At 38.6% G+C, this 24576-nt stretch overlaps 4 protein-coding genes and 1 non-coding gene across 5 annotated transcripts; 3 read left to right on the forward strand and 2 right to left on the reverse strand.

Moving 5' to 3' along the window:
* Positions 1-1631: 1631 nt before the first annotated feature.
* LOC141781661 (U12 minor spliceosomal RNA) lies at positions 1632-1785 on the reverse strand. The gene has a single exon (XR_012596922.1). It is a non-coding gene; the product is annotated as a U12 minor spliceosomal RNA (small nuclear RNA).
* A 426-nt stretch (positions 1786-2211) lies between these two features.
* Positions 2212-8270, forward strand: poldip3 (polymerase (DNA-directed), delta interacting protein 3). Its single transcript, XM_074655504.1, has 10 exons — positions 2212-2370; positions 3802-3938; positions 4064-4491; positions 4619-4669; positions 4812-4889; positions 5039-5260; positions 5987-6064; positions 6171-6300; positions 6566-6632; positions 6996-8270. Exons 1-10 carry the CDS (start codon positions 2273-2275, stop codon positions 7210-7212), a joined length of 1506 nt encoding a protein of 501 aa, XP_074511605.1. The 5' UTR covers positions 2212-2272; the 3' UTR covers positions 7213-8270.
* Positions 8271-9087: 817 nt separating this feature from the next.
* rrp7a (ribosomal RNA processing 7 homolog A) lies at positions 9088-11277 on the forward strand. Its single transcript, XM_074655506.1, has 7 exons — positions 9088-9182; positions 9363-9505; positions 10077-10202; positions 10327-10450; positions 10586-10683; positions 10770-10977; positions 11090-11277. Exons 1-7 carry the CDS (start codon positions 9119-9121, stop codon positions 11173-11175), a joined length of 849 nt encoding a protein of 282 aa, XP_074511607.1. The 5' UTR covers positions 9088-9118; the 3' UTR covers positions 11176-11277.
* A 753-nt stretch (positions 11278-12030) lies between these two features.
* On the reverse strand, positions 12031-16182 carry LOC141780331 (zona pellucida sperm-binding protein 4-like). Its single transcript, XM_074655505.1, has 12 exons — positions 15864-16182; positions 15562-15686; positions 14762-14885; positions 14407-14541; positions 14116-14288; positions 13326-13405; positions 13094-13227; positions 12841-13024; positions 12618-12762; positions 12478-12541; positions 12264-12398; positions 12031-12195 (listed from the first exon to the last, which is right to left on the reverse strand). The coding sequence occupies exons 1-12, from the start codon at positions 16045-16047 to the stop codon at positions 12044-12046; spliced, it is 1635 nt and encodes a 544-aa protein (XP_074511606.1). The 5' UTR covers positions 16048-16182; the 3' UTR covers positions 12031-12043.
* Positions 16183-18039: 1857 nt separating this feature from the next.
* Positions 18040-24177, forward strand: wbp2nl (WBP2 N-terminal like). The gene is made up of 8 exons (XM_074655531.1): positions 18040-18303; positions 19151-19259; positions 19880-20018; positions 20202-20294; positions 21488-21685; positions 22140-22253; positions 22787-22863; positions 22950-24177. The coding sequence occupies exons 1-8, from the start codon at positions 18245-18247 to the stop codon at positions 23004-23006; spliced, it is 846 nt and encodes a 281-aa protein (XP_074511632.1). The 5' UTR covers positions 18040-18244; the 3' UTR covers positions 23007-24177.
* The last annotated feature ends 399 nt before the right edge of the window (positions 24178-24576 follow it).

Consider the following 24576-nt stretch of genomic DNA (forward strand, 5'->3'; position numbering starts at 1 on the left):
CCTACTTCAGCTTTAACGACCGACTTTTTGTTGTTTGATTCTTATGCAAAATACCATAAAATTAGTATAAAAACAAAGCAATCTGCAGCTATAGGCCCGTTAGATTATATTCAGGAAAATCATTATCAAACTAAATTTATTTAAACTACATAATAAATACAGACTCAGCAGGTTGGATCTGCGTCTGCCCAACTGCATCATGGGATTTTGAGTTTTTTCATGTTATGCTTTAACGACAAACTTTTTGTTCTTTGATTCTTATGCACAATACCATAAAATGTGTATAAAAACATAGCAATCTGCACCTATAGGCCTATTAGATTATATTCAGGAAAAATCATTATCAAACTAAATGTATTTAAACTTCATATGAAAATATTGCTAACAGCAGCGATTAAGTGCATCACAATTAAGTGGATTGAGAAGGTATGGGAAATTTACCACATGGAACAAATAACCTATTCCCTAAGACTCCAAAAGACACATTTATTAAAAGGTGGAGCCCTGCCATGATTAGATAGATAGATGGATAGATAGATAGATAGATAGATAGATAAATAGATAGATGGATAGAAACTTTATTAATCCCGAGGGAAATTCAAGTTTCCAGCATCACAGTTCCATAGTGCAAAACATGTTAGTAAAAAGGCAGTAAAAAAGTTAGCAGTACAAAGTACAAAAAAATATACCAGATATATAAAAATACAAGGAGATGAAGAAATCTGTTAAAAACTGAATATAGTGCAGGGTAACAGCTGTGATACACGACTATTAAACAAGTGAATATAGTGCAGAAGAGACTGTTAAAAATGAGTATAGTGCATACTATTATACTAATACAGTGATTGGTGATCTGAATATTGTTATACAGACGCGGACAAAATTGTTGGTACCCTTCCATTAAAGAAAGAAAAACCCACAATGGTCACTGAAATAACTTGAAACTGACAAAAGTAATAATAAATAAAAATTTACTGAAAATGAACTAATGAAAATCAGACATTGCTTTTTAATTGTGGTTCAACAGAATAATTTTAAAAAACAAACTAATGAAACTGGCCTGGACAAAAACTACATATTAAATATTTTTCCTGGCCAAGCTTCTGCCCTCGACGATGTGATCTCACAAAGTGGTTTTCCATTTCTCAAAAAGCATTTTTAGACCACTAATGCAATACAAAACAACAGTCCTGTAAATTATATATATGTTTTTAATTGGTTAAATTTGTATAAATAAATAATAAATAATAATTATTATAATTATAACAAAAATAATAAAAAAATAAAATAAATAAATAATAATAGTAAATAATAATAATAATAATAATAAAAATGCAATGCAAAACAACAGTCCTGTAAATTATATATATTTTTTAATTGGTTAAATTTGTATAAATAAATAATATTAATTATTATAAAAAAATATATAATAATAATAATAATATACATAATAAATAAATTGATTATTGCAATTACTCTACATCAGAGATGAACTACGTCACATAGTTGACGTAGTTCAACTATGTGATATCTTTATAAGTTTATATTAGATAGTCCTCGAAAGTGTTCAAAAGCCAGTGTTGCATACTTATTATTCTCCAGATATTGTTATTTTAACAGGTTTAGGGATCAGGGAAGGTCCTAGCCCCACGAGGCATCTCACAAAGTAGGCGAGTCACCTCAGCAGACGGACCTTTACCCCTTCAAAAATTGCTCTCGATATGTTTTCGAGGACACGGGCGTCACCCCGCGTCGTTATTTTCCTTACTCATCAGTTTAAGGCATAACCAGTCAATCGTCGAAGACAGGCATTGACACAGTGTCCAGGTGTTCTCTGTTAGGGTGCCAGCTATATCTCACTGACAGCCATTTATTTTCGTTTCTACCAACATTTAAGCTGTCTATTAAATAATTGTTTGTAAAAACCACAATATTTTGAAGATCGTGAACTATATTAATTGCGCAAAATTGCGTATATATTTGAGACAATTTCGCGCAAAGGCTCATGGGTACCGAGGCATGCAAGTATGTCATTTGCATTTTTGCCAAGAGTAATCGATGGCAGAGCACTGATTTATAACGTATAATGGTTACGTACTTAATGAATGCGATGTGTGTGCCTCAGTTGACTTTCCTACTTAATCTTGAAGCTCACTATCAACAAAAGCTTATATTAAAACAATAAAATATATTACTCAGTTCCAGACAGTGAGTTCGCGCTTTGGAACACATCACGTTCCGTTGCCAAGGCTCAAAGCGTTTTCATGTGCGCATGCGCGTCACCGTGAGGCAGCGCGAGAAGATGGCCGACGTCTCTCTGGATGAAGTGATACGACAGCGCGGTATTAACCTCAAGGCTTCAGCTAAACGGTACGAAAACTGGGATTACACTGACGGCTGCTCGCTTATTAAGGACGGGGCAGCTCGCAGTTACATTTATAAACACATAGCGTAAAGCTAGATAACGTCAGTTGGCTATATCGTCAGCTATTGTTAACCCATCGCAGCTAGCAGCGTTGAAGCTAAGCGATGCTATGCAGATGTGTTAGCTGCAGGCCTTTATGTCTGAAGACATTCATCGTTGAATTTAGGAAAATAAGGGTTTTTTATTCTACCAAACTCACTTTTTAAACAATTCATCTATAGTAGTTGCGACAACACATACATTTGAAGAGCTGTGACCATGATTGCTTATGTTTGTAGCTTCGATCTGCCAGGCTAAGCTAGTAAGCAAGCTAATATTTATGTTTGCAGCAATGCAGGTTTTTTTGTTCCCACGTATCTAACAAAGGTGATCACTGGGCTTGAACTAGGGTGGTGGCTTCTTAATATGGTTCCTCCTCCGCTATTGTGTGTGACATGTTTATGTGAAGCACTTTGAATTGCCCTGTTGCTGAAATGTGCTGTACAAATAAAGCTGCCTTGCCTTGAAAGTAAAGAAGGAAATTGCATTCTCATATTGTCTGTGCAAATAATAGCAGGGGCCCAGTAAGACAGCCACTAAATACGTTTTATTATGTGAAAAAAAATAATGATTAGTGTTAAAATTAGCTTTGCTATTGTACTTGTTACTGTGAAAATATTTTACAATTAGATGAGCCAAACCCAATGCAGGTTGATTTGCTCCAAAGTATTTAACAAAGGTGGTCACTGGGAGCACTGGCTTGCTCTTCTTAATGTGGTTCCTCCTCCGCTATTGTGTGTGAAAGTAAAGAAGAAATTGCATTCTCATATTGTCTGTACAAATAGAAGGGGCCCAGTAAGATAGCCACTAAATGCGTTTTACTGTGTGAAAAAATAATGATTAAAGTATTAAGATAAGATATTCCTTTATTAGTCCCGCAGTGGGGAACACAGTAAAAAAGAGCTAAACAAAGTGTAACAAAATATGAACCATTTAAATAGAAGGAAGTATAAAAATAGGAGCAGTATATACAGTATTGACAATAAACAGACTATTAACAAATTATTCAAATTAATAAAATTAGCTTTGCTATTGTACTTGTTACTGTCAAAATATTTTACACTTAGATGACTTTTTTAATGAACTTTAAAATGTGGAATGCAGCACTGACTTCACAATCCTAATGGGTTTTGCAGGGTCATTGATAAGTTGAGTTTTTCATGTCACTTTTTGTTGTTTGATTCTTATGCACAATACCATAAATTTAGTATAAAAACAAAGCAATCTGCATCTATAGGCCCATTAGATTATATTCAGGAAAATCATTAGCACTGACTAGACAATCCTAATGGGTGTTGCATTATCATTGATGAAACTTTCGTTTCTCTTTCTCTCAGACCAATGTTTGGACGGGGTGCAGGAGGAGTTGGCAGGAGCTTTGATGCTCGTCAAAAGATTGGGGCCAATGATGTCAGACAGCGGCTTGGAGGAGGAGGAGGAGGAGCAGGAGCAGGAGCAGGAGGAGCAGGAGCAGGTAAGCCATTATTGCCTAAGTTCTCTTATGCCTTATAATTAGTAAAAAGCCAACTGCTCAGGAAGGTTTGTGTTTTGGGAATTAACACTAAATTCACCCGCAATCTTCCTCCTATCTTCCCTCAGGTTTTCAAGTGAAAGATGCCAGAGAAAAGCTGGGTCAGAAGGATGCTCGCTTTAAAATCCGTGGCAGGGGAGGAGCGGGAGGGGTGCAGGACGCTCGTCAGATGATCAACTCACGCAAACAGGGGCAGAATCAGTTTGGCGTCCCTCCACAGACCATGCAAAAGATGGCAGTAACGCACAATCTGCAGGGCCAGTTGCTTGTGCCACAGATACAGATACAGACCAACAACAATCTTGCCGGCATGAACACAAGGCAGTTTTCCCCCAATGTACATGGACTGAGTGTGAGGGGCGGCGCAACGCCACAGCTAAGCAATAATAAGAGAATGATGGATGCTCGTGATAGACTGAGCCTCAAGAGGAGCATTGGAGGAACACCGACACAGGCAGGCGTTGCACCACCCCTAAAAATAACCAAGACCATCCAGGTGAGGTTAAAATGAGTTGCTTTGTTCTTAGCAGATCAGTGACACCGCCTGCATGTATGCTTGTTGGGAGCCTAAAAGCACGTTGACATGCTTACAATACTCTAATGTTTGATGCTTCTTTTTACAGCAACGTCCAGTCGGAGTAGGGATGTCAAGTGGAATACGTGCAGCTATACAGGTAGAGCTGTTTTTCTTGGCGTGGTTAAACATTACAGATTGACTGGAATTCTTCTTTTAACTAAAATATTCATGTGAAAGAGAAGACAATGCTTCCCATGTATAGAATATGATGATAATATAGATTATTTTGTCTCCCACAGCCTCTCTTAAATGAGCATGATGGCGCCCACAGTAAACACATAAAGATCACTACAGCTAATAATATGCCACAATCGCGGGTAAGAGCGGCTTCGTGACAGCTGACCTGACCTTGCATACTATCTGAATCAGCACAGAGACTCAAACACATAATTCAATTATTGTACACCCAGTGTCTGTTTCCTACATTAAATTAAACTCTTTTTTTCCATTCCTTTATTACATACAGCCTGGTACAGTGGGCTCTACATTCTCCATGTCAGGCCCAATCACCAAGGTGGTTAAAAATGATGCTTACACAGCCCCACGTCCTCCCGTCCCTGTGGCTCCCACCCGGCCCCACACCAGCATGTCTGCTACCCGGTCCTCCCCTGCAGCCTTACAGCCAGTCTCCAGGACTCTCCAGCAAAGCACAGCAGAAATCAGCACAGCAGCTCCTGCTCCCCCTCAGGTAAACATCCCTGTATTCCTGCTGCATCTGTAGCTCGGTACGCACACCTTCCCTACCGTCGTAGTTTGTTTCCATCTGATATTATTATTCAGTGTAATTTGCATTTATGTTGGATACAACAAGTCAGTTACTTGTCAAATTTAGCCTATTGAGACAAACCAACCAAGTTAAGGTTGATTGATATTTTATAAAGCAAGTTAATTTGAAATACTTGCACTGAGAGATGTTTGCTCTTTCAGATTGTTAAATTAGTTATTGCAAACATTTTGTAGATAAGCTCTGTCACCATTTGGTGTTTAACCGAGTAATTAAATTTAGGATTTCATACAGGTAGACTGACACCTTTGTCTCGGTGTTTCATAACATAAAGTCATTGCTCAAAGATTGCGTTTGTAGTGAAACCCCAAACTGGTTTTGTGAGCTGACCACTTCATGATGGTGGCAAGAGTGCAATAGCTCTAACTTTAATGATGGGGAAACATATATTAACATGCTAAGACTTTCTTTTTATCCCCTACCCTCTTCCCTCAAGAGGCTTGCCTTTTGCCGGGCCGCCATTGTAAATAAGAATTTGTTCTTAATGACCTGCCTGGTTAAATAAAAGAAAATAATAAATAAAAAGACATTTGGCATCGTAGCCTTACCACCATGCTTGCACACATTTTTTATGTCAGCCATTTTCATTGCATATGCTTGATCACGTGGTGTTTTCATATTTCTTTCTAGCCTGCTTTCAGTCCTTTGGAGGGGACAAAAATAACGGTGAACAACCTGCACCCCCGGGTCACCGAGGAAGACATAGTTGTGAGTAAATCACACTGATTGCCAGTAACCTTTTTGTTACGTTTGATATTGTAGTGCTATGATGACTCATTCGGTGTGTTTGCACTCCCTATCTATTTGTCCACAGGAACTGTTCTGCGTGTGCGGGGCCTTGAAGCGAGCACGGCTGGTGAAGGTGGGCGTGGCTGAAGTGGTGTTTGTGCGTAAAGAGGACGCTGTGAGCGCATACAGGAAGTACAACAATCGCTGCCTGGATGGTGAGTGCCAGTAGCAAGGACGCAAACATCTAATAGCTCTCTGGGTTTTGAACGCTGGCTTCTGTTTTGCATGCAGGTCAATGACAACAACACAGAGTTTGCTGGTTAGGGACATCATTGTGTATATATACTTGTTAAAACAAAGTGCCTTTGTTGAACTGAATGATAGCCAAGTTAGATGTTATTCAGTATCACTGAGACTGCCGTTAAACAGATTGATAGTTTGGATGTTTTTGTCTTATCTTTTCTTCTTGTCCTCTCTCAGGCCAACCCATGAAGTGTAACCTTCATATTCAGGGAAATGTCATCACTTCTGATCAGCCCATTCTATTGTAAGTTCCTTCATTTCAAATTAATCTGTTGTTGATAAAAAATGTTATGTAATTAAGTTTAGCTTCACAATGACTATGTTTACATACACACTAATATTCCACTATTATTCAGAACATGACAATATTCTGAATTTGATACGGGTCATGTAAGCAGCATATTCTGTTTGGATATTCTGAATTGGGCCTTATTCCAAATGGAGCATTTTCCGATTAAGACGTGCGATATGCCGATATTATTCAGATTGCCGTTGGCACGATCCACTAGAGTCTAAGGAATGTAATGCTTTTTGCATGGCAACTATCATTTTTCAAAAGTATGATGATCTCTGTGATCTTGTGACATCCTCTCCTTGACTCCTACAGGAGGCTCAGTGACACTCCAGGCGCAAGCGGCGGTACAAAGAAAGACGGCCTGCCCCCCTCCCTGTCTCGCCCCGTCGGTCAGCGAGCCTCCTCTCAACCTACTCCAGAGGTGGACCCTCAGACCATCCTCAAAGCTCTGTTCAAGTCCACCGTGCAGTCCACCTCCACCACCGAGCCCCCCAGCTCACAGGCCACCGCCTTTCGCATCAAGATATAGCTCATGTCTCGTGTGAATACACTGTCTCTTCATAAACATATTACTGCATTCTCAGTGTTCGCAATACAAAACTGTGGTTTTCATCTTGACAGCTGGCCGCCCCACATTCTCTCATATGAAACCGATTTTTACACATTTGATATACATGACTTCTCTGAAACGGGAAATTCGTGGATGCGCAAAACCGTGTTCTTAGTTTTGCGGTATCCAAATGTTACCCGTTTTGTTCCTGAGACGGACTAGTGGAAGGAAGTGTGACGTGATTTGTTGTTTTAATCCATTGTGGTGGGGGATGCCAAATCAAACTGGATGAGTAGGAATTTTTTTTTATTTTTTTTTGTCAATTCAATACCAGCTTGTTTGGATATGTTGAGTTTCTTTTAATACTCCTGTTTATCTCCACCCGCCCTTATGTCCCCAAAAGAAATGGGCAAAAAAAAGAGACCTAAAAAACGAATAGACAGACACTGAGCAGCTTTGTCATTGTTGAGAGAAACATTATGTTTAAAGCTCTGTACATCCACACAGGTGTATTCAGTCATATTGCCTGTACCTCTTTTTGTGTTTTCTAGGTGTGCACTGACCATAGAAATAAAACGGAATGTAGACCAAGTAAAATATTAGATACCATGTCTGTCTGACTAGGCAGGACAATGAAGTTGTCTTCAGCAAATCCTCGCCAGAAGTCTACCCAACTTCCATCTGAAAAGAGGCCCTCTAAGCCAAAACGACTGAAAACACTTGTGTGAGTAAATCAGGGATTGACAGACACTATAATACTATTTCAGTACCAGTTTTCACACAGTCATATTATGTTGATAATTTCTTTGTTTTTACCATCCTTGTGGCATCCAGATTGTAGCGTGCTCTACTTGTGACTGGTTTTACTTGGTTGTCCAGTTTTGAAGCAGTATATGTTTAATTCTTCCTAGTATACATTACACTTGATTTCTGTTCAAAGACTGTAAATTACTTTGTTGCTTTTCTTGGTATGTCAGTCAAAGACTAGAGAGGCGGATCTGTCTGTGAAATGTTGCCATTAAATATTTAGCTTTGTAGATGTTGTCTGCGACTCGTTTTTCCTGCCGACTGCTGTGCGATGACGAGGCGTTTTCATCCTAAATGATATACTGACCTACAGCATTTATTCTTTCTAAAAAAAACTCCAGACCAGAAATTAATGCTATCACAGTCATCACAATTTACAGTTCCCTGTTTTTATTAATTTAATTTAGCCATGAAATATAGATTGTTAGCTACTTATCTTCAACTAAAACCCAACAGGTAAAAGTATTATAAAATTATTTTTAAGCTTGAGTACTCTATAGCTGATGTGCTCTAAACTAAAATAGTTAAAATTTGTACCTGAAAATAAAGATATCTTTAAACAATTAACAAAAATCACCATCTAATGTAATGTTAGCAGCAGATTTACTTTTGTTTGGTACAATCTTTATTTATGGTTGTGCTGTAATATAGTAGTATTTTTGTTTGGACAGGTAGGATAAACTAAAAGTAATAACACCAAAAAAAATAAAGTAATAAAAGTAATAAGACAATTCTTGGTGAAACGGCTGTTTTGGGAAATTATTGAAATATATAACAGGTTTATTTGTTTGTTCGTTTGTTTATTTAGATCCGCATTAGCTTTTGCAGAGCAGCAGCTATTCTTCCTGGGGTCCACATAATTTTTGTATATGTACATATATACATATTAAACTAAAACTAAAACCAATGACGGAATTTTTTTAATTTTTTTTATAAATACAAACAACTCAAATTATATTACTTTTTAAACTATAAGATATATATATAATTTGAGTTATGTTTGTATTTATTAAATAAATATAATAATAATTCCGTCATTGGTTTTAGTTGTACTTCCGGTGTGAGGGGTCACACCAAAATGGCGCCGTCCAAGAAGAAACATGCCATCAGCCAGGCTTGTGTTATTCCTGGAGGATTTACAGGTATTAAATGACTAAATGAAGAATATTAATTTAACATTTTCTCTAGCATACTGATTTATCCTCTGACGGAAGTTTAACTTGGTGGTTTTAGCCGGTTTGAGTGGTTATTGTAAGTTCCTGTACTGAGTGATGTGTTGGCTTTATTTAACTTCATGTATTTGTCTCTGTGTCTCTTCGCAGTGTTGTCTTTACGGTTTAGTTCCGACAGCGTCGCACAGCACAAGCTGTACGTGAAAGAGCACAAAGTGCGAGCAGAGAAGAGTTCCCGCAGACCGATGGACAGGACTCTGTTTGTGCTCAACATCCCCCCATACTGCCCACAGGTACAGTCCATGGAGCTACCTGTCAGCTCGAGGGGATGTGTTGTATTCATCTTTTTAAATCTTATTATTTCAGTTTAATTGGATAGGAATGAGGATTCTGCCTTTACCAAAGACCATAATTCATTTCATTTCAAAATGTATTTCGAACATGTAGAATACAAAAAAAGAAATAAAGAAAGAAAGAAAAAGAATGATCATACCAACAAGTGGACAGTCAGAAACAAGTAGTATTTACATACAATGAAAGAATAAGAAAAATAAATTGTCAACACTTGATGCCTTGATTTACATATTCGAAAAGGAGTGAGAGAAGAAGTATAAACTGATTTAATCCCACCCCTTCTCCATAAGTTAATTATTAACCAGCTTACTTATTGAGCCATACACATACACTAATTTGATTTTCCTAAATTTGTCTAACTATAATTATTATTATTTATAATTATTCTAACTATAATATATATATTTTATATAACATAAATAATAATTAATTTTATTTAAATTAATTTTATTATCCTAGTAATGCATTCTAACGGTCATTCCTGCCCTGCTGTGCTGTGTGTGTTCCCAGGATGTTGTCAAAGAGCTGTTCTCTCAGTTTGGCTCTGTGGAGTCGGTGGAGCTGAGGGACCACCCGGGCTCCACTCGGGAGTCTGGACCCAAGCTGTCCAGGCTCTTTAAACCAGTTGAAAAACAGGTTGGTCCGCACTGCTGCTGAAGAGCTCTCTCTCTCTGCTGTGACACCATGAGCAAACATTCACTGTACACTGTGTTATGTTCGGTATATTTCAGGTCAATATTTCTCTGTCTGTCCCTTCCAGGGTTTCAAAGTCGGCTACGTTGTGTTCCAAAGCTCCTCCTCCTTAACAGTAGCTAAATCACACCCACATGATGTTCCTCTGGTGGTCTGCACAGAGCAGCGTCCAGTGAGGACAGGAACACAGAGTGAGTGACGCTACACTGATGGATTCATTTTTAATCATGCAAGGTTTAATAGTGTGAGCCAGGTCCTTGTTGATCAGATATATTCATCTGTCTTCTGACATATTTCATGTTCTTCGTTGCTCTTTCTTACACCAGAATGGATTCAACAGTACACTGAGTCTTTCATTCATCCGGACAAACTGCAACAAATAGTCGACTCCTTCATGGAAGGCTACGACAAGCGGAAAGAGGAGGTGAGACTTCTGCTGCTCTTCCTCCAGCGTCACACGCCCATCTAGTCAACGTGACTTCAACGTGATGTTTTTTTCTTGTGTCACAGGAAGCGGAAAGGCAGAGGAAGGAGGCCGAGCAGCAGCAAGAGGATGAAGAGGGCTGGGTGAAGGTCACGAGAGGACCCAAGGGCACCAAGGGCCGCCCCCACAGCGAGGCAGCCAACAAGAGGACTCTACAGAAAGAGATGAGGAAGAAGAAGAGGAAGGAGCTCATGAACTTCTACACCTGGCAGCAGAGAAACACACAGAAAGAACGTAAGTTCATTCTCTTCTTCAGGCTAGAATTTGTCATTGATGTAGGGTCAAGGAGACAGAGAAGCCATCAAGCTTTTGTTATGGCTAACTCTATCCTGTTTCTTTTTTTCAGATATTGCTGAACTGAGGAAAAAGTTTGAGGAGGATAAACAGAAAATATCTCTGCTGAGGGCACAGAGAAAGTTCAGACCTTACTGAGGCAACTTTCCCAACTTTCCTTTCCTCATTTCACTGCTTTTGTATGTCTTATCTACGATATAACCCTGAACATTTGTGTCAATAAACTATTATTCTAACTCACTTATTTTCATCATTATTGAATTACCAGCACCTCACAACCAAGGTTATTATAGTAAACTAAAACTAAATAAAAACTATATATAGATATATATATCTATATATAGATATATATATATAGCAAATTAATTTCAGTTTTAGTTTTTTAAGTATAATATATTAAAGGAAAAAGACCGCATGAATTTCCGTCAACTCTCGTGACATTGAACCACAGAAATTTAACAAGACTTTACATTCCAGGTGACGGTGCTTCACATCGGACAATAAAGTAGCGCTAACATTAGACATGGCCATTCCTGCACAGTTCTCCTACTATGTATTTTGTATGTTTATGTAGCTACATACTTCTGAGACATTATAGCTGGCCCTAACAAAAACAAACAAACTCTGGAAAACTAAAACTACCAAACACACTCTGAAAACTAACTAAAACTAAACAAAAGCTAGCAAATGCACCCTGAAAACTAACTAAAACTAGTAAACACACTCTGAAAACTAACTAAAACTGAACCAAAGAGTCTCAAATAAAATAAAAACAAATTAAATTCAAAACATGCAGGACCAAGTACCAATGCCAAGTTTCATAAAATGACAGTTCAAGTATCATTAAAAAAAAAACTAGCTTTTGGAACCATTTGAACCAATGTGTTTTGGCATTGATTTTACAAAAACAAATTAAACTAGCCATAATGAATGACTACAGCTTTTGATTATGATCAATCAAAATCAATTACAAAGTACAAATGCACACCGCGAGCGATGAAATGCTTTATTGAGATCGTTCACTGTCAACTTGTGCCTCGCAGACCGGCTGTGTTTCTGGCTTCTGCTTCTTTCTGATGTTTGACCACGCAGCGAACATCAGGACCAATAGCAGGGCGGCACCAACGCCAGAGAGAACATACACTGTCACCTGAAACACTGAGGAACAGAAAAATATTTAATTCAAGTATTACTATTGGTTCATCACATGCCGACTATAGTCTTACTTGTCTTCTGTTTCACACATGGATTGTCCTCCAGTTCAGTGCCGTTCTGTCCCAGCAGCAGCGGCCCTAAAGAGACCAGCTGGACCTGGTCGGACTCAGACATCGCCTCTCTTCTCTGTCTCTCGCCCTCGGACGCTGTGGGAGGAGAGGCACCACGGGTTTATCACATATACACAGCACATACAGGAGAAAAAACGTAATGTAATATACTCACAAATGATGGCACAACGCTGCGCACAGTCATCTGTGCAGATTTCCACCCAACAGTAGAAGTACATCTAAGGGAGAGAGTACACGTTTGCAGAGATGCACAGTTTTATTTTATAATAATATGTGGATGTGATATAACCTTACTTCCTCCACACTTGGATAGCCTGTGTGAGGGTCCAAGAAGGCGAAGGTCTTGACATCAAACCTCCTGACTTGGGAGTGGGAGGTGGTCTTCCCCTGGTTGTTCACGGGGACGGAGCTTCTCATGTTGTCCAAAGGGTTTGGACATCTATCCAGGAGGAGAAACAATTGTCAGCTGTTTGGTACCCTACGCACATAATGCTGCTGAAATCGCCTCCGCCCTTACCCGTCATAGAGAAGCGTCCACACAGAGTGTCTAGACGCAGGGTAGGCAAAGCAATCCCGAACACGTAGGGAGAGCGTGGGGTCTGGGGACGGCTGGGAGATGGAAATCTCCACATATGCAGCTTTGCGCAGGGGGATGGTTAGAGGAAGCTGGTCCTCAGGAAAGAAGGATGTGAAGGATGCGTCTAGAGGAATCACAAACGCAGTCTGTAAGGTTTAGTTCTAAGGACTTGAGACAATGCAATTTTTATTACCTTTGGCGATTCTCATCTGCACTCTGATGGTTCCCAGTCCAACCACAGGCGGCGGGTTGGTCACTGCGTACAAGGACCGCAAGTCTGCCGCACGCTTTAAATGTGATGCGTCGTATTCACACTGGACCTGGAGACTAAACCCCCCACATACTTATCAGTACATACTGTATGTCAGCATCAGTCTAGTTTTCTAATCACTGTCAGAGCCATCAGCTTTACAGTAAAAACTCACCTGAATGGAGAATGTTTGGTTATACTTTGAGTCTGCAGCTCCTCCACTTCCACCTCATAGATCCTCACGTCTCCGTCTACCTAAAAGTCGGGCAGAGAGGAATAGAGGAACAACATTTCAGTGAGACAATCGGCACTCTATACCAGGGACCCCCTTACAGGGGAAAACATTTTCCAAGGACCCTGTCATAATTGTAACACTGATTAAGCATAATGCTTACTACCATTTGTACTCTTAGATACCATTGGAACTATTTGTTTTCTAAAAATTGTCAACCTAAATACTTCAGACCTGTTTGATAGTGATAAACAGAAACGCATTTCTATTTGAATCATGTTAAGATAAGATGAGATGATCCTTTATTAGTTCCACAGTGGGAAAATTTGCAATGATATTGAATGTGAATACCAGTTATATACCATTAAATGGGGTGATTTTATTCAAATTCCATTTGGACTCAAATTGACTGCATTAATAGCCTACATTTCAAGAAATTGCTCTTAAAAGTGTTCAGGGAATGAACAGTAGCAAGACTGGTATAGTCCTGATAAATCCAGATGTTTAAACATACCAGTCTAAAGCTGACTTTTAAGGGCTTCAACTTTAAAATAATGAACTTACTGCTGTGTGTCACAATCATATCAGAGTTTCTATCAGTCCAAAGCTAATGTCGGTGGGACTAATGGACACAATATGCTTGTTTTATTTGTGTAAATTGTCCCAATCTGTAGTATACTCTTTTGTCCAAATAATAATACGTTAGAATCAAACTCTTGACAAGTAGCATCACCTTCATCTTTGCACCACAGTCCATGACTCCGATCTTGAAGATGGCCGTGTCTGGGGTGGTGACCACAGGGGAACACTGTGGCTGATCCTTGACTATGAGGCTGCTGGGATCGATTGGTTGGTCTGTGTCCGTGGCCTTTACTGAGAACACAAAGTGTCCATCCAGAGAGCAGGCTGGAGGAACACACGGGAACATGTTTTATATGTTCTCATTAGGAGGAAATGCCTGAGATGAATAATTTGCTTCCGTGTAAACAGTATTTTACATGCCATGACGAATGACGAATCTTACCATTGAGTCTGTAGTAGCAGTTTAAATCGGGAGCATTGTAGCAGCAGCCCAGTTTGTGGCAGGCATCACTAGAGATGCTTTGGTGGCCACAGTCCACTCGTAGAGCTCTTTCCGTGTCACAGGTTCCAGGTAACGCTGTAGAAGAGCTGTGTTGTTAGTTTCCTAGGTAACAGGTAATATCACCCTTGTGTGTAAAGAAATTATTCTGAACTCTCGACCACCAGGGTCCAAAGAAAAATGTGCCACTTTAAGTTTCGATTGATGGAAGGTGATGGGAAAAGGAGAGCCCACTTCAGGTATTGAAGACATAACGTGTCAATGAGCTTCCTCGCCCACATCGGCTGTCTCCACTCACGTGTTGGGATAAGTTGAGTCCTGCCGCTGCGTCTCTTTATCAGAGGACAGCTGATATTTACCCCGAACCATCGATGATCCTTTCCCGTCAGCTGTACCTGCAGAGGGATGACCACTTTGCTGCTCTGAGGATCAAAAGGTCAGCACAATTATGTGGATGTTAAGAAGTCATACACACCATTTTACATTTCACATGCGCACACAAACACAGTGCAGTGAAGACTTCTCATTGTACACTAAATAGGTACATTTCCATTTTGAGTTTGGGAGGTGAAAACTTCCAGGTAGACACATTTCCATTTCTATAAATGCTTCACTATTTGTAGCAATCTATAGTGTTGTATTTACAGATATTGTGGGGAAGGTGTTGCAATTTAGTCACCTTGCTTTTTAAAATAAGACGAACACAATGCTATAGACAAAGGAGGACGGTCTGCAAGACAGATAATAATGTCCACATTGCACTTTCATAGACTAAGCTACTGGAGTTACCCTGCACTATACAAATTTTTAACAGTCTCTTCTGCACTATATTCATTTTTTTAATAGTCCTGTATCACAGCTGTTACCCTGCACTATATTCAGTTTTAACAGATTTCTTCATCTCCTTATATTTTTATATCTGGTATATTTTTTGTACTTTGCACTACTAACTTTTTTACTGCCTTTTTACTAACATGTTTTGCACTATGGAACTGAGATGCTGGAAACTTGAATTTCCCTCGGGATCAATACAGTTACTATCTATCTATCCATCTATCTATCTATCAATCAGTAACTTTCACACAGTCCCTTATTTACCTCAATCTGTGCGTAGCAACTGTCATATCTGCTGTAGAAGGAGAGGCTCTGGTTTTTCTCTCTGCCCAGTCTCACTCCACAGGACCCCTCAGATTGAAGCACTGGGATTCTGGCCCCTGTCATGTCTAAGAAAACAACAAAAGCACATGCACAATATTGGTTAATTCAATGCAAATGTTGAAAACCTATTTTGAAATTAAAAGACTGACAGTCACAAAAGCTTGCTGAAACAATCTCCAACCATGTTTGCCATCTCAGGGGTTGGAAATTTAACATTGCAACAATAAAGAACACAATCTCACCTTTAACATGGATGTTACTTTTGACCAGTGGACCAAAAACAGCTCTCATCCTCCGACCAGAGCAGGTGACTCTGGGCAGCACGAGCTGCTCAGGTGTTTTCTTTGAGAAACACCAACAGTGCTGAGCCATGACAGCAAAAATTAAAGCAATCAAACAAAGTTTTGCACAATGATAATTCCACATCTCCTTATGATTTTGATGTTTTGGGTCTTGTACGGTTTTGGTCTCAGAAACAGCACGTCCTTTGTTGACGCGTGGAAGTGGGTCACGTGACTTGTGTTAATTAGGGTTAATTGGTTTGAAGCTTGCTGCGTCCTCTACCAGAGCACGAGGTCTTTACTTCATGTAGGTATGTATTTATTGTCATTCTTGTAATAAAAAAAAAAAAAGTTGAAATGATGTCACAGCTGTGCGCCCTGAGAGCTGCTTTGAAAAAGTAGGGCAGAATGAGCTGGTGATTAATAAAAAGGTCAACGTTTAAATAATACATAATCATGCTGAGCACATGCATGTATCCTCAGGGAGCCATTAAATGAAACCATTGCGTAACTCAAAGGTCTTGCCAACCTCTCCTTCTCCCTATGGCAGTGCTTGTACCCATCATCTAATTAATATTACATGGGCAATATTAAACCTTTACTCACTGCTGCATAGTGATTGGATTTGGAACCAATGTTATAATTAGCAAGTGCACAAAATTTCATCTTTATAAATGTTATTATTTCAGTTTAATTGGGAGGAATGAGGATTCTGCCTTTACCTAGACACAGACACATAATTCATTTCATTTCAAAATTTATTTCGAAGATGTAGAATACAACAAAAAAAATAAAATAAAAAATAAAGAAAAAGAATGAGCATACAAACAAGTGGACAGTCAGAAACAAGTAGTATTTACATACAATGAAAAGCACAAAGAAAAAAATAAATTGTCAACACTTGATGCCTTGATTCGAAAAAGGAGTGAGAAGAAGTATAAACGTATTTAATCCCACCCCTTCTCCATAAGTCAATTATTAATTATTAACCAGCTTCCTTATTGAGCCATACATATACTCTAATTAAATTTTCCTAAATTTGTCTGACTATAATTATTATTATTTATAATTATTCTAACTATAACATATATATATATGTTTTGGCACATAAAACTGTATAAAGGACAACATGCTTTATATACTGTAGTTTACCTTATTACAGAGGGCAGTTACAAGAATGAGGTTACAGTTTATATCACCATATACGTATATGTGCCAAATATGTACCATATTTATACTACTACTAATAACAATAATAATAATAATACTGCAACTACTACTTGTAATGATAATTTTATGATTGCAGGTTATTTTGATGTTTAAAACACTATAGATAAATAATCATTGTGCACATAATTTGAGACCTCTAAAAATATAGCAAAAGAAAATATAAAAAAACTTAATACTACAAAATAATCTCATCTGTACCATATTTATACTACTGCTACTAATACTGCAACTACTACTTGTAATAATAAATCTTATGATTGCAGGTTATTTTGATGTTTAAAACATTATAAATAAATAGTCATAATTTGAGACCTCTAAAAATATAGCAAAAGCGAAATACTACAACAAATATACTATAATACAAGTGTTATTTCACATCACTAGTTGTTACATAAGTAACGTTAGTATACAGTACAATATTTATATATATATTTTTATATATATATATATATATATATATACCTTAAAGGACATGGATTTTTCAATTAGGATTAGGATTTTAATTGTTTAATCTCGTTTTTTTCTTTTAAACCCTCAAAGACTTAATTCCTTCTGTCTTTTATTTTGAGCTGATGTTACCTTCCCTCAAGGGTTCATTTATGGATTATCTGAATGAGTTATCTTAACAGAAATAGTTCCACAAAAATACTCTAATCTTTCACTTTAATTAAACATTTATTCGTAATTTTTAAGAGGTAAAAACTTCTTAAAATGTACAAAATAACATTACAGTTTTAAGGTTATATAATGGATAAATAAATGTATAATAAATATATATATATATATATATATATATAATATATATATATATATTGACTTTCTATACAACTGTGAAGCCAGAGGACTTGGAGGAACTTTTATTGCACCAAACTAGTAGCTATTTGCTCGATCAGATGCCGAGCAGTGATCTAAATGTGCAGGTTTCAGCAGCACACAGCAGTTCGTCTGTGTGCTAATGATGTTGACTGTCTCACGGTAAATCACGAGTTGTCACGTTGTGACGTAACGCCGTGACGTTTCTGGGGCAACCCCGTCGGGCGTTCATCATCATCATCATCCTCATCAGACTGTAGCAGCAGCAGCAGAGAGAGAGCAGAAGACGTCTCACAAACATGGCTCTGAATCGGAATCACTCGCAAAACGGCGGCGTTTTGGTAACCAACGGAGAGAGGTAATGTATATTAAATCACCTCTGTGGTGTTAAATATATGAACTAACCAGCTGTCGCCTCTCTTCTCGGCTTGTTTACCTTCTTCCTCTCCAGTGCGTAGTCAACACCATGCTAACCTACAGCTAGCTGGCCTGTTAGCATCGCTAAGCTAACACATCTGTTAGCGTTGTTGACGTCAGCTATGTGTGTATATTAGAGGGAATTCAACTATTTACTGTTTTAAACCTGGGTATATATAGTCTTTTATTATTAATGACCGACTTTAGAGCCTCTGCAGTATCTTGACAAGTTGGTTTTAGCTGTTAAGCAAAGATGGCTAACTTGTTTAACGTTAGCCAACAATCACAAAAGGAAGTAGCTTTCGTGTGAATGTTGACATAACAGTTGAGTAAAGTGGGTTAGCTCCATGTTGCTAAAAACAGTCGTTTCCAGCATTGCTCACATGCATTTATACTCTCGCTGCATGTTGCTAAATACAGTAGTTTTCCAGTAATGTTTACATGTATTTATACTCTGTATTTATACTCTGTATTTATAATCTGTATTTATACTCTGTATTTATAATCTGTATTTATACTTTGCATTTATAATCTGCATTTAAAAACTACATTTATACTCTGCTTTCATACTCTGCATTTATTCTCTGTATTTATACTCTGCATTTATCATTTATACTCTGCATTTATACTCTGCATTTATACTCTGCATTTATCATTTATACTCTGCATTTATACTCTGCATTTATCATTTATACTCTGCATTTATACTCTGCATTTATCATTTATACTCTGCATTTATTCTCTGCAGATCAGATCTTGGCTGTAACATTTTCTTCTTCTTTCCCCAGTGTTTTAAGGGAATGTAAGAATGTGGAGCTGTCATTCAGCGATGCCACCGGCAAATCAGACCTGCTTAGAGGGACCAAGAAGGGCAGCATTTACCTCACACCATACAGGGTACCACCAGAATTAATTAATTAAATATATATATAAACTGGCAAAAAAAAAAGTTCAGAAACTTATGTTTGATCAATTATTTCTCTGTTGTTACAATGCTAATTGGCATTACCTTCACAATGATGTCCATCTTGTAAGGATCATGCATTTGTGGGATGAGCAGCACAGCTGATTATGTGGGTAGCGCCCAAGAAGAAGAAAATGCTCTGCCAATGGTAAACAGTGTATTCTCATAAGGCCACCAGGAAGCCTGCAATGACTGCCCTTCACGAGCCTTATGAGAAAACACTGTTTACCATTGGCAGAGCATTTTGGCAGATTTTTCTTGGGCGCTACCCACATAATCAGCTGTGCTGCTCATCCCACAAATGCATGATCCTTACAAGTTGGACATCATTGTAAAGGGAAATAAACAGGCTTCCCAACGATGTAAAATACAATGCCAATTAGCATTGTAAATACAGAGAAATAATCCACCAAACACAAGTTTCCGAACGTTTTTTCCCCAGTTTAACACACTATTGCTGCTGCTGATTAGAAAAACTGTGTTCATATTCTCACACATCTTGTTGTTATCTCTCCACACACTCTCTTGTCTCTTCCCTCATTCACTGGCGTAGATGCTGTTTGTGTCCAGTAACACTAAGGATTGCTTGGGTTCAGCCATGTTCCCCTATTATCTGATGAAGGGCTGCAGCATTGAGCAGCCAGTCTTTGCAGCCAACTACATTAAAGGGACAGTGTCAGCAGAGCCTGGTGGTAGGTGGCCTTTTTGCTTTTATTCTTAACCACTTTAAGGTACGATTTGTTTCATAAATGGTCACATTCATCTTGTAAAATAGGTATTAGGTGAATTATCTTAGTCAAGATAAAGGGACTGCACCATAAAACACAAGTGTAGCTTTCTGTATTTGTTCTAAATGTAGTGGACTCTCTCATCAGGTGGCTGGGAGGGCCAGGCCCATTTCAAGATGTCATTCACCAGTGGAGGAGCCATAGAGGTGGGACAGCATCTCTTCAAACTGGCCACAAATGGTTTGTATGCTGGTTTCCTTAAACATTGTGTCCCATGTTTTACAATGCTAAATATACATTGAATATTAATTAAAGGTTGCTATTAATGACATTGATAACATTCAGCCACAGGTGAGAAATATTCGAAGGTATTTGAAGCTTCGCGGCGCAGCAGACTGACATGTTCATCTGTCTGTATGTCTGCATCTCCCCCGTTTCAGTGATCGGAACAGTGCTGCTGCCGCACTACTGTACACACCCACACCTCTACAAACAACAAACAGTGATATCAGTCTGACAATAACTAATCATATTTAATGTTGGATATGAATAATGAATAATTATGTTGGATTATTCCTTATTTCATGGGTTATTTTGGGATGTATACATTATTATAACATACCAATATATCATTTAAAAATTTTTTTTTTTTTAAACGAAGCATTCGATTAGTGATTTGGAGATCGAATACCATGCCAACGGTCGAAGCTTCCAAGCATTCGGTCAGCCTTAATTCAGCCACTAGATGTTGCTTTCTCCCTCCCCTGTTCCATGAAATTCACTTCACAACAAGTGGTTGCCAGGCACTTACCGTTTCCACACTAAATGACAACTTGATTGCTGACGACACAGAAATACCACGTGATACCAACATTGTTATACTATAGGCTCACAGCAAGCCTTGTTAGAAGTGGGAACCAACAAAACATAACATTAAACATTAACAAAACATTCATTTTGGACCCGTCAAAATGTTTATACTGATTCATTCACAATCATAATATTTTTTTTAGGAAAAGCCATACTTTCATTCAGCACATTTCTAAAAGCTCTGTGGATGTATTTTTGTATTATTATATATTTGTCTACATAATGTAGACTACATGTTATCAATATAACCTCTTAATACGGGGTCGAAAAAAGTATTTAAATCCTTTTTATGGTAATTTTTTGTTACCAAAGTAATAATACCGCATTGTAAAAATACGACTTTCAAGGTTAAAATCTTACCATTAAAGACATATAAGCAATACATGTAATGAAGGTCTGCCCCAAAAAGCCTTTTAAAGTGGCTTCCATACTGTAGATATATACTGTATACTGTATATAAGATAGGCAGTACAATAGTGAGTGAATAAACACACTCATAACATTTTCTTTAGAAAATCCAGTTTATTTGTTGCGAGTGAACATTTTCTCTTCCTGTGTTTCAGCTTCTCGTGCTGCTCCCGCACAAAACGGTGCTGCCTCTTTCGGCTACCCTTCACCTGGGATGATGAACGGCTACGGCCCGGCTCCACCTGCTCCTCACGGCTATCCTTACGCACCCCCTCCCCAGCAGAACGGATTCTACCAGGGCCCTCCCCCTGCTGCTGGCAACATGGGCTACCCCCATCCAACAGCTGCTGCAGGTACAGAATTCAGTCATTTGTAATATGACAATTTGTATGTGGTCAAAGAGTTAAGTGTAAATTACTAAAATAGTCTTAACTTAAGATCCACAAGATTTCTTTCACTTTTTATTTTTTTATTTTTTGTTCTTTCACTTAAATGGTCAATACCTGTAATGTAGAAAAAGCCAGTATATGCTTTTAAGATGTGCACACACTTTCATAGTTTATAGTTTTTCAACTTGAGCCCGCTTGTGCATAAGAAGTGCAAACACATTTTAATATTTTGTATACACATCCTAAATGAGCCTAAGTGAAAACCCTTGAAGCATAAATAAGGCTGCCATTTGTCTCTCTCTCTCTCTCTCTCTTAGCGTTTAGTTCTTTTTTTTCTTTTTTGTCTTTGCTGTGTAACTAATTGCCCACACAGAGTAACCTCATTTGACCTTGAAATTCCATCTCTTCTGTGTTCCAGGAATGTACCCATCTGGTTTTGACTACATGGCCCCACCTCCCCCCTACCCTGGGCCACCCCAAAATTGGACTGCACCCCCTCAGAATTGGGCAGCAGCACCACCACCACCTCCAGGTCTATTTCTCTCTCTTTATTTTTCCTCTCTGTATGTCTGTGTCGCTGCACCCGTCAGATCTGATCCGTCTGCCTCAAAGTGAATCACTTCGTAGCACGCCACCCAAAAAGGGGTGCTGATGTCTCATCGGCTACACATCAAAATTACAAAGCTTAAACAATCTCCCCTCTCTCGCCCCATAGTCGTTTCTAGCACCTTGTGCATTTCATTGAAAACAGTCTCACCCTGCTTCACCCCGTGAGCTTGGTACACTGCGCTGAAATGTCAGTTTGGCATATCTCTATTTTAGGAAGAGCTCGAGTAGGACGTTTGCCGCTGTGCATCCTCAGGGTAGTGCCTGTAGATTTTTGTCTCAAGGATTCCTGGAGCTGTCAGTTGTTGTGCTTCACATGACTAATACTGTGCTGCTCCTCGCATCAGTTCTTCCTCACAGTGTTTGGAGCTTTAGCGTCTGCTCCCAAATATGTCCTGCATTCATCACTGTCCGTCTTTAGCTCTCCCTGTCTTTTGTCACATCTCGTTTTCTGCACAGGTAACTCCAAGGCGGCTGAAGCAGCTGGCAGCGCGTATTACAATCCCAGCAATCCACACAATGTCTACATGCCCATGGTAAGCTGCTTTGCTTGTCTTCCTCGCAGCTAAAGTTGCGTGGAAGTGACAATCTTTTAATGACGCTTCTCTTTATTCTCGCGTAGGAGCGGCCTCCACCATATGCACCTTATCCAAACTCTCCTGAGAAGAAAAGTAACTGAAGCTCAGGCACCATCACTTCGATGACACTCCTCTCTCCTTCCTCTGTATCTTAAAATAAATTCTAAAGCAAGGAGTCATGTTGATGGATACCTACTCGATTTGTAGAATACAGAAAAGAAAATGCAAGTAATAAGAGGGTTCAAAGATGTCAGTGATAATTCACCAACAAATTAATTGGTGATATTTTGGATACCTTAGAAAGCAATCACGTCTTTTAAATACTGTTTTCCGTTTTCATTTAAAATCATTGACAGCTTGTAACTCTAGCTAGACTCATTATTAACATTCTCAGTGATGGGATTTATTTCTGTCGAATTATCTAGCACGTAGGTGAGGACACCTAAACTGTCCTGAGCTGAAAGGAGGAGGCAGTATGGGGGAATGTATTTTTTAAGATGGATTTATTACCAAAACATTTTGTAGCAATTTCTTGATTGCAGTTCCTGTAGTTATTAACAATAGAAAGTCTTTTTGCAGCATCATTAAAGGTACCGCATGTGTTTCCTATACAGTTTTGCATTGAGTAGTAGTCCATATACAAACCTGAAGGTGTTTAGTGATACAGTATCTGACTGATTCTCATTCTCTGAGTAGCGAGTTAAAGTTTCCCTAACACATGACCAACGTGATCTACATCAGTTACATTACAGTCCCAAGTAATTCCATTCATTGTATGACCCAAATCTCACAGTCTCCATCATAATTTAATATATGTATTAGAGGTTTTGTTATGAAAAGGAGCAGTGCATTGTTTGAAAAAAAAAAGGGGTATCAGATAGATTTCTAACATAACAAGTCTACAGTATGGATGTGCAATAATTCAACCTCATAACAAGGTTAAAGGTGATGAGCTGGGGTGACCTGAATGAGCCCCGAGCTCTGGTCCTAGCTTTCTATTGTATTCATGTATGCAAGCCAAGCTGAAACCAGAACTCTACTTTGTGTAATCACGCCAGTGTGGGGTTACAAGGCCACAGTGTTACATTAAGGGCCGTCAGTGTTGAAACTTCTGAATGCAAACCATTTATTCCTGATTTAAAGTGGGGTGAGGCGCCAACAGGCCGTGTAATCACACCCTCTCATTGTGCATCAGTTAACACCTGTTGAAGGACTATGCGCACACTTGAAGTGAATAGAGGATTTTTTGGGTTTGGGTTTTAGTTGCTTGAACGGTGAAGACAGCAACAAACTTGTGTTGCACTTCATGGTGTGGTAAAGCTGTTGCAGGCTTCTCTTATTGCTATAATGTGTTTATTTTGTGGCTGTAGCTGCTGTTCTTACATTCATTTTTATGTAATTGTTAATAAATCCAGTAGGGCTTACACTGAGGAAGGTGTTTGTATATTTAGAATTCATAATCAGCTGTATACACTGGCAGCAAATGTACCTGAAAAAAAAAGGAAGAAACATTGTTATTGAACATAATTCAAGATTTTGCTGACATTCTTGTCAGGGCGATTAGCTTCACAGTAAGGTCAAAACTGTTTCTGTTGCCACATTGTCTGAAAAGAACCCGGTTGTGATTTTTATTTGCAGCGTGTGCTCAACCCGCTTAAATGTAGATTTAAA

The sequence above is a fragment of the Sebastes fasciatus genome, chromosome 13 (assembly GCF_043250625.1).
Source record: "Sebastes fasciatus isolate fSebFas1 chromosome 13, fSebFas1.pri, whole genome shotgun sequence".
NCBI classification, from domain to species: Eukaryota; Metazoa; Chordata; class Actinopteri; order Perciformes; family Sebastidae; genus Sebastes; species Sebastes fasciatus.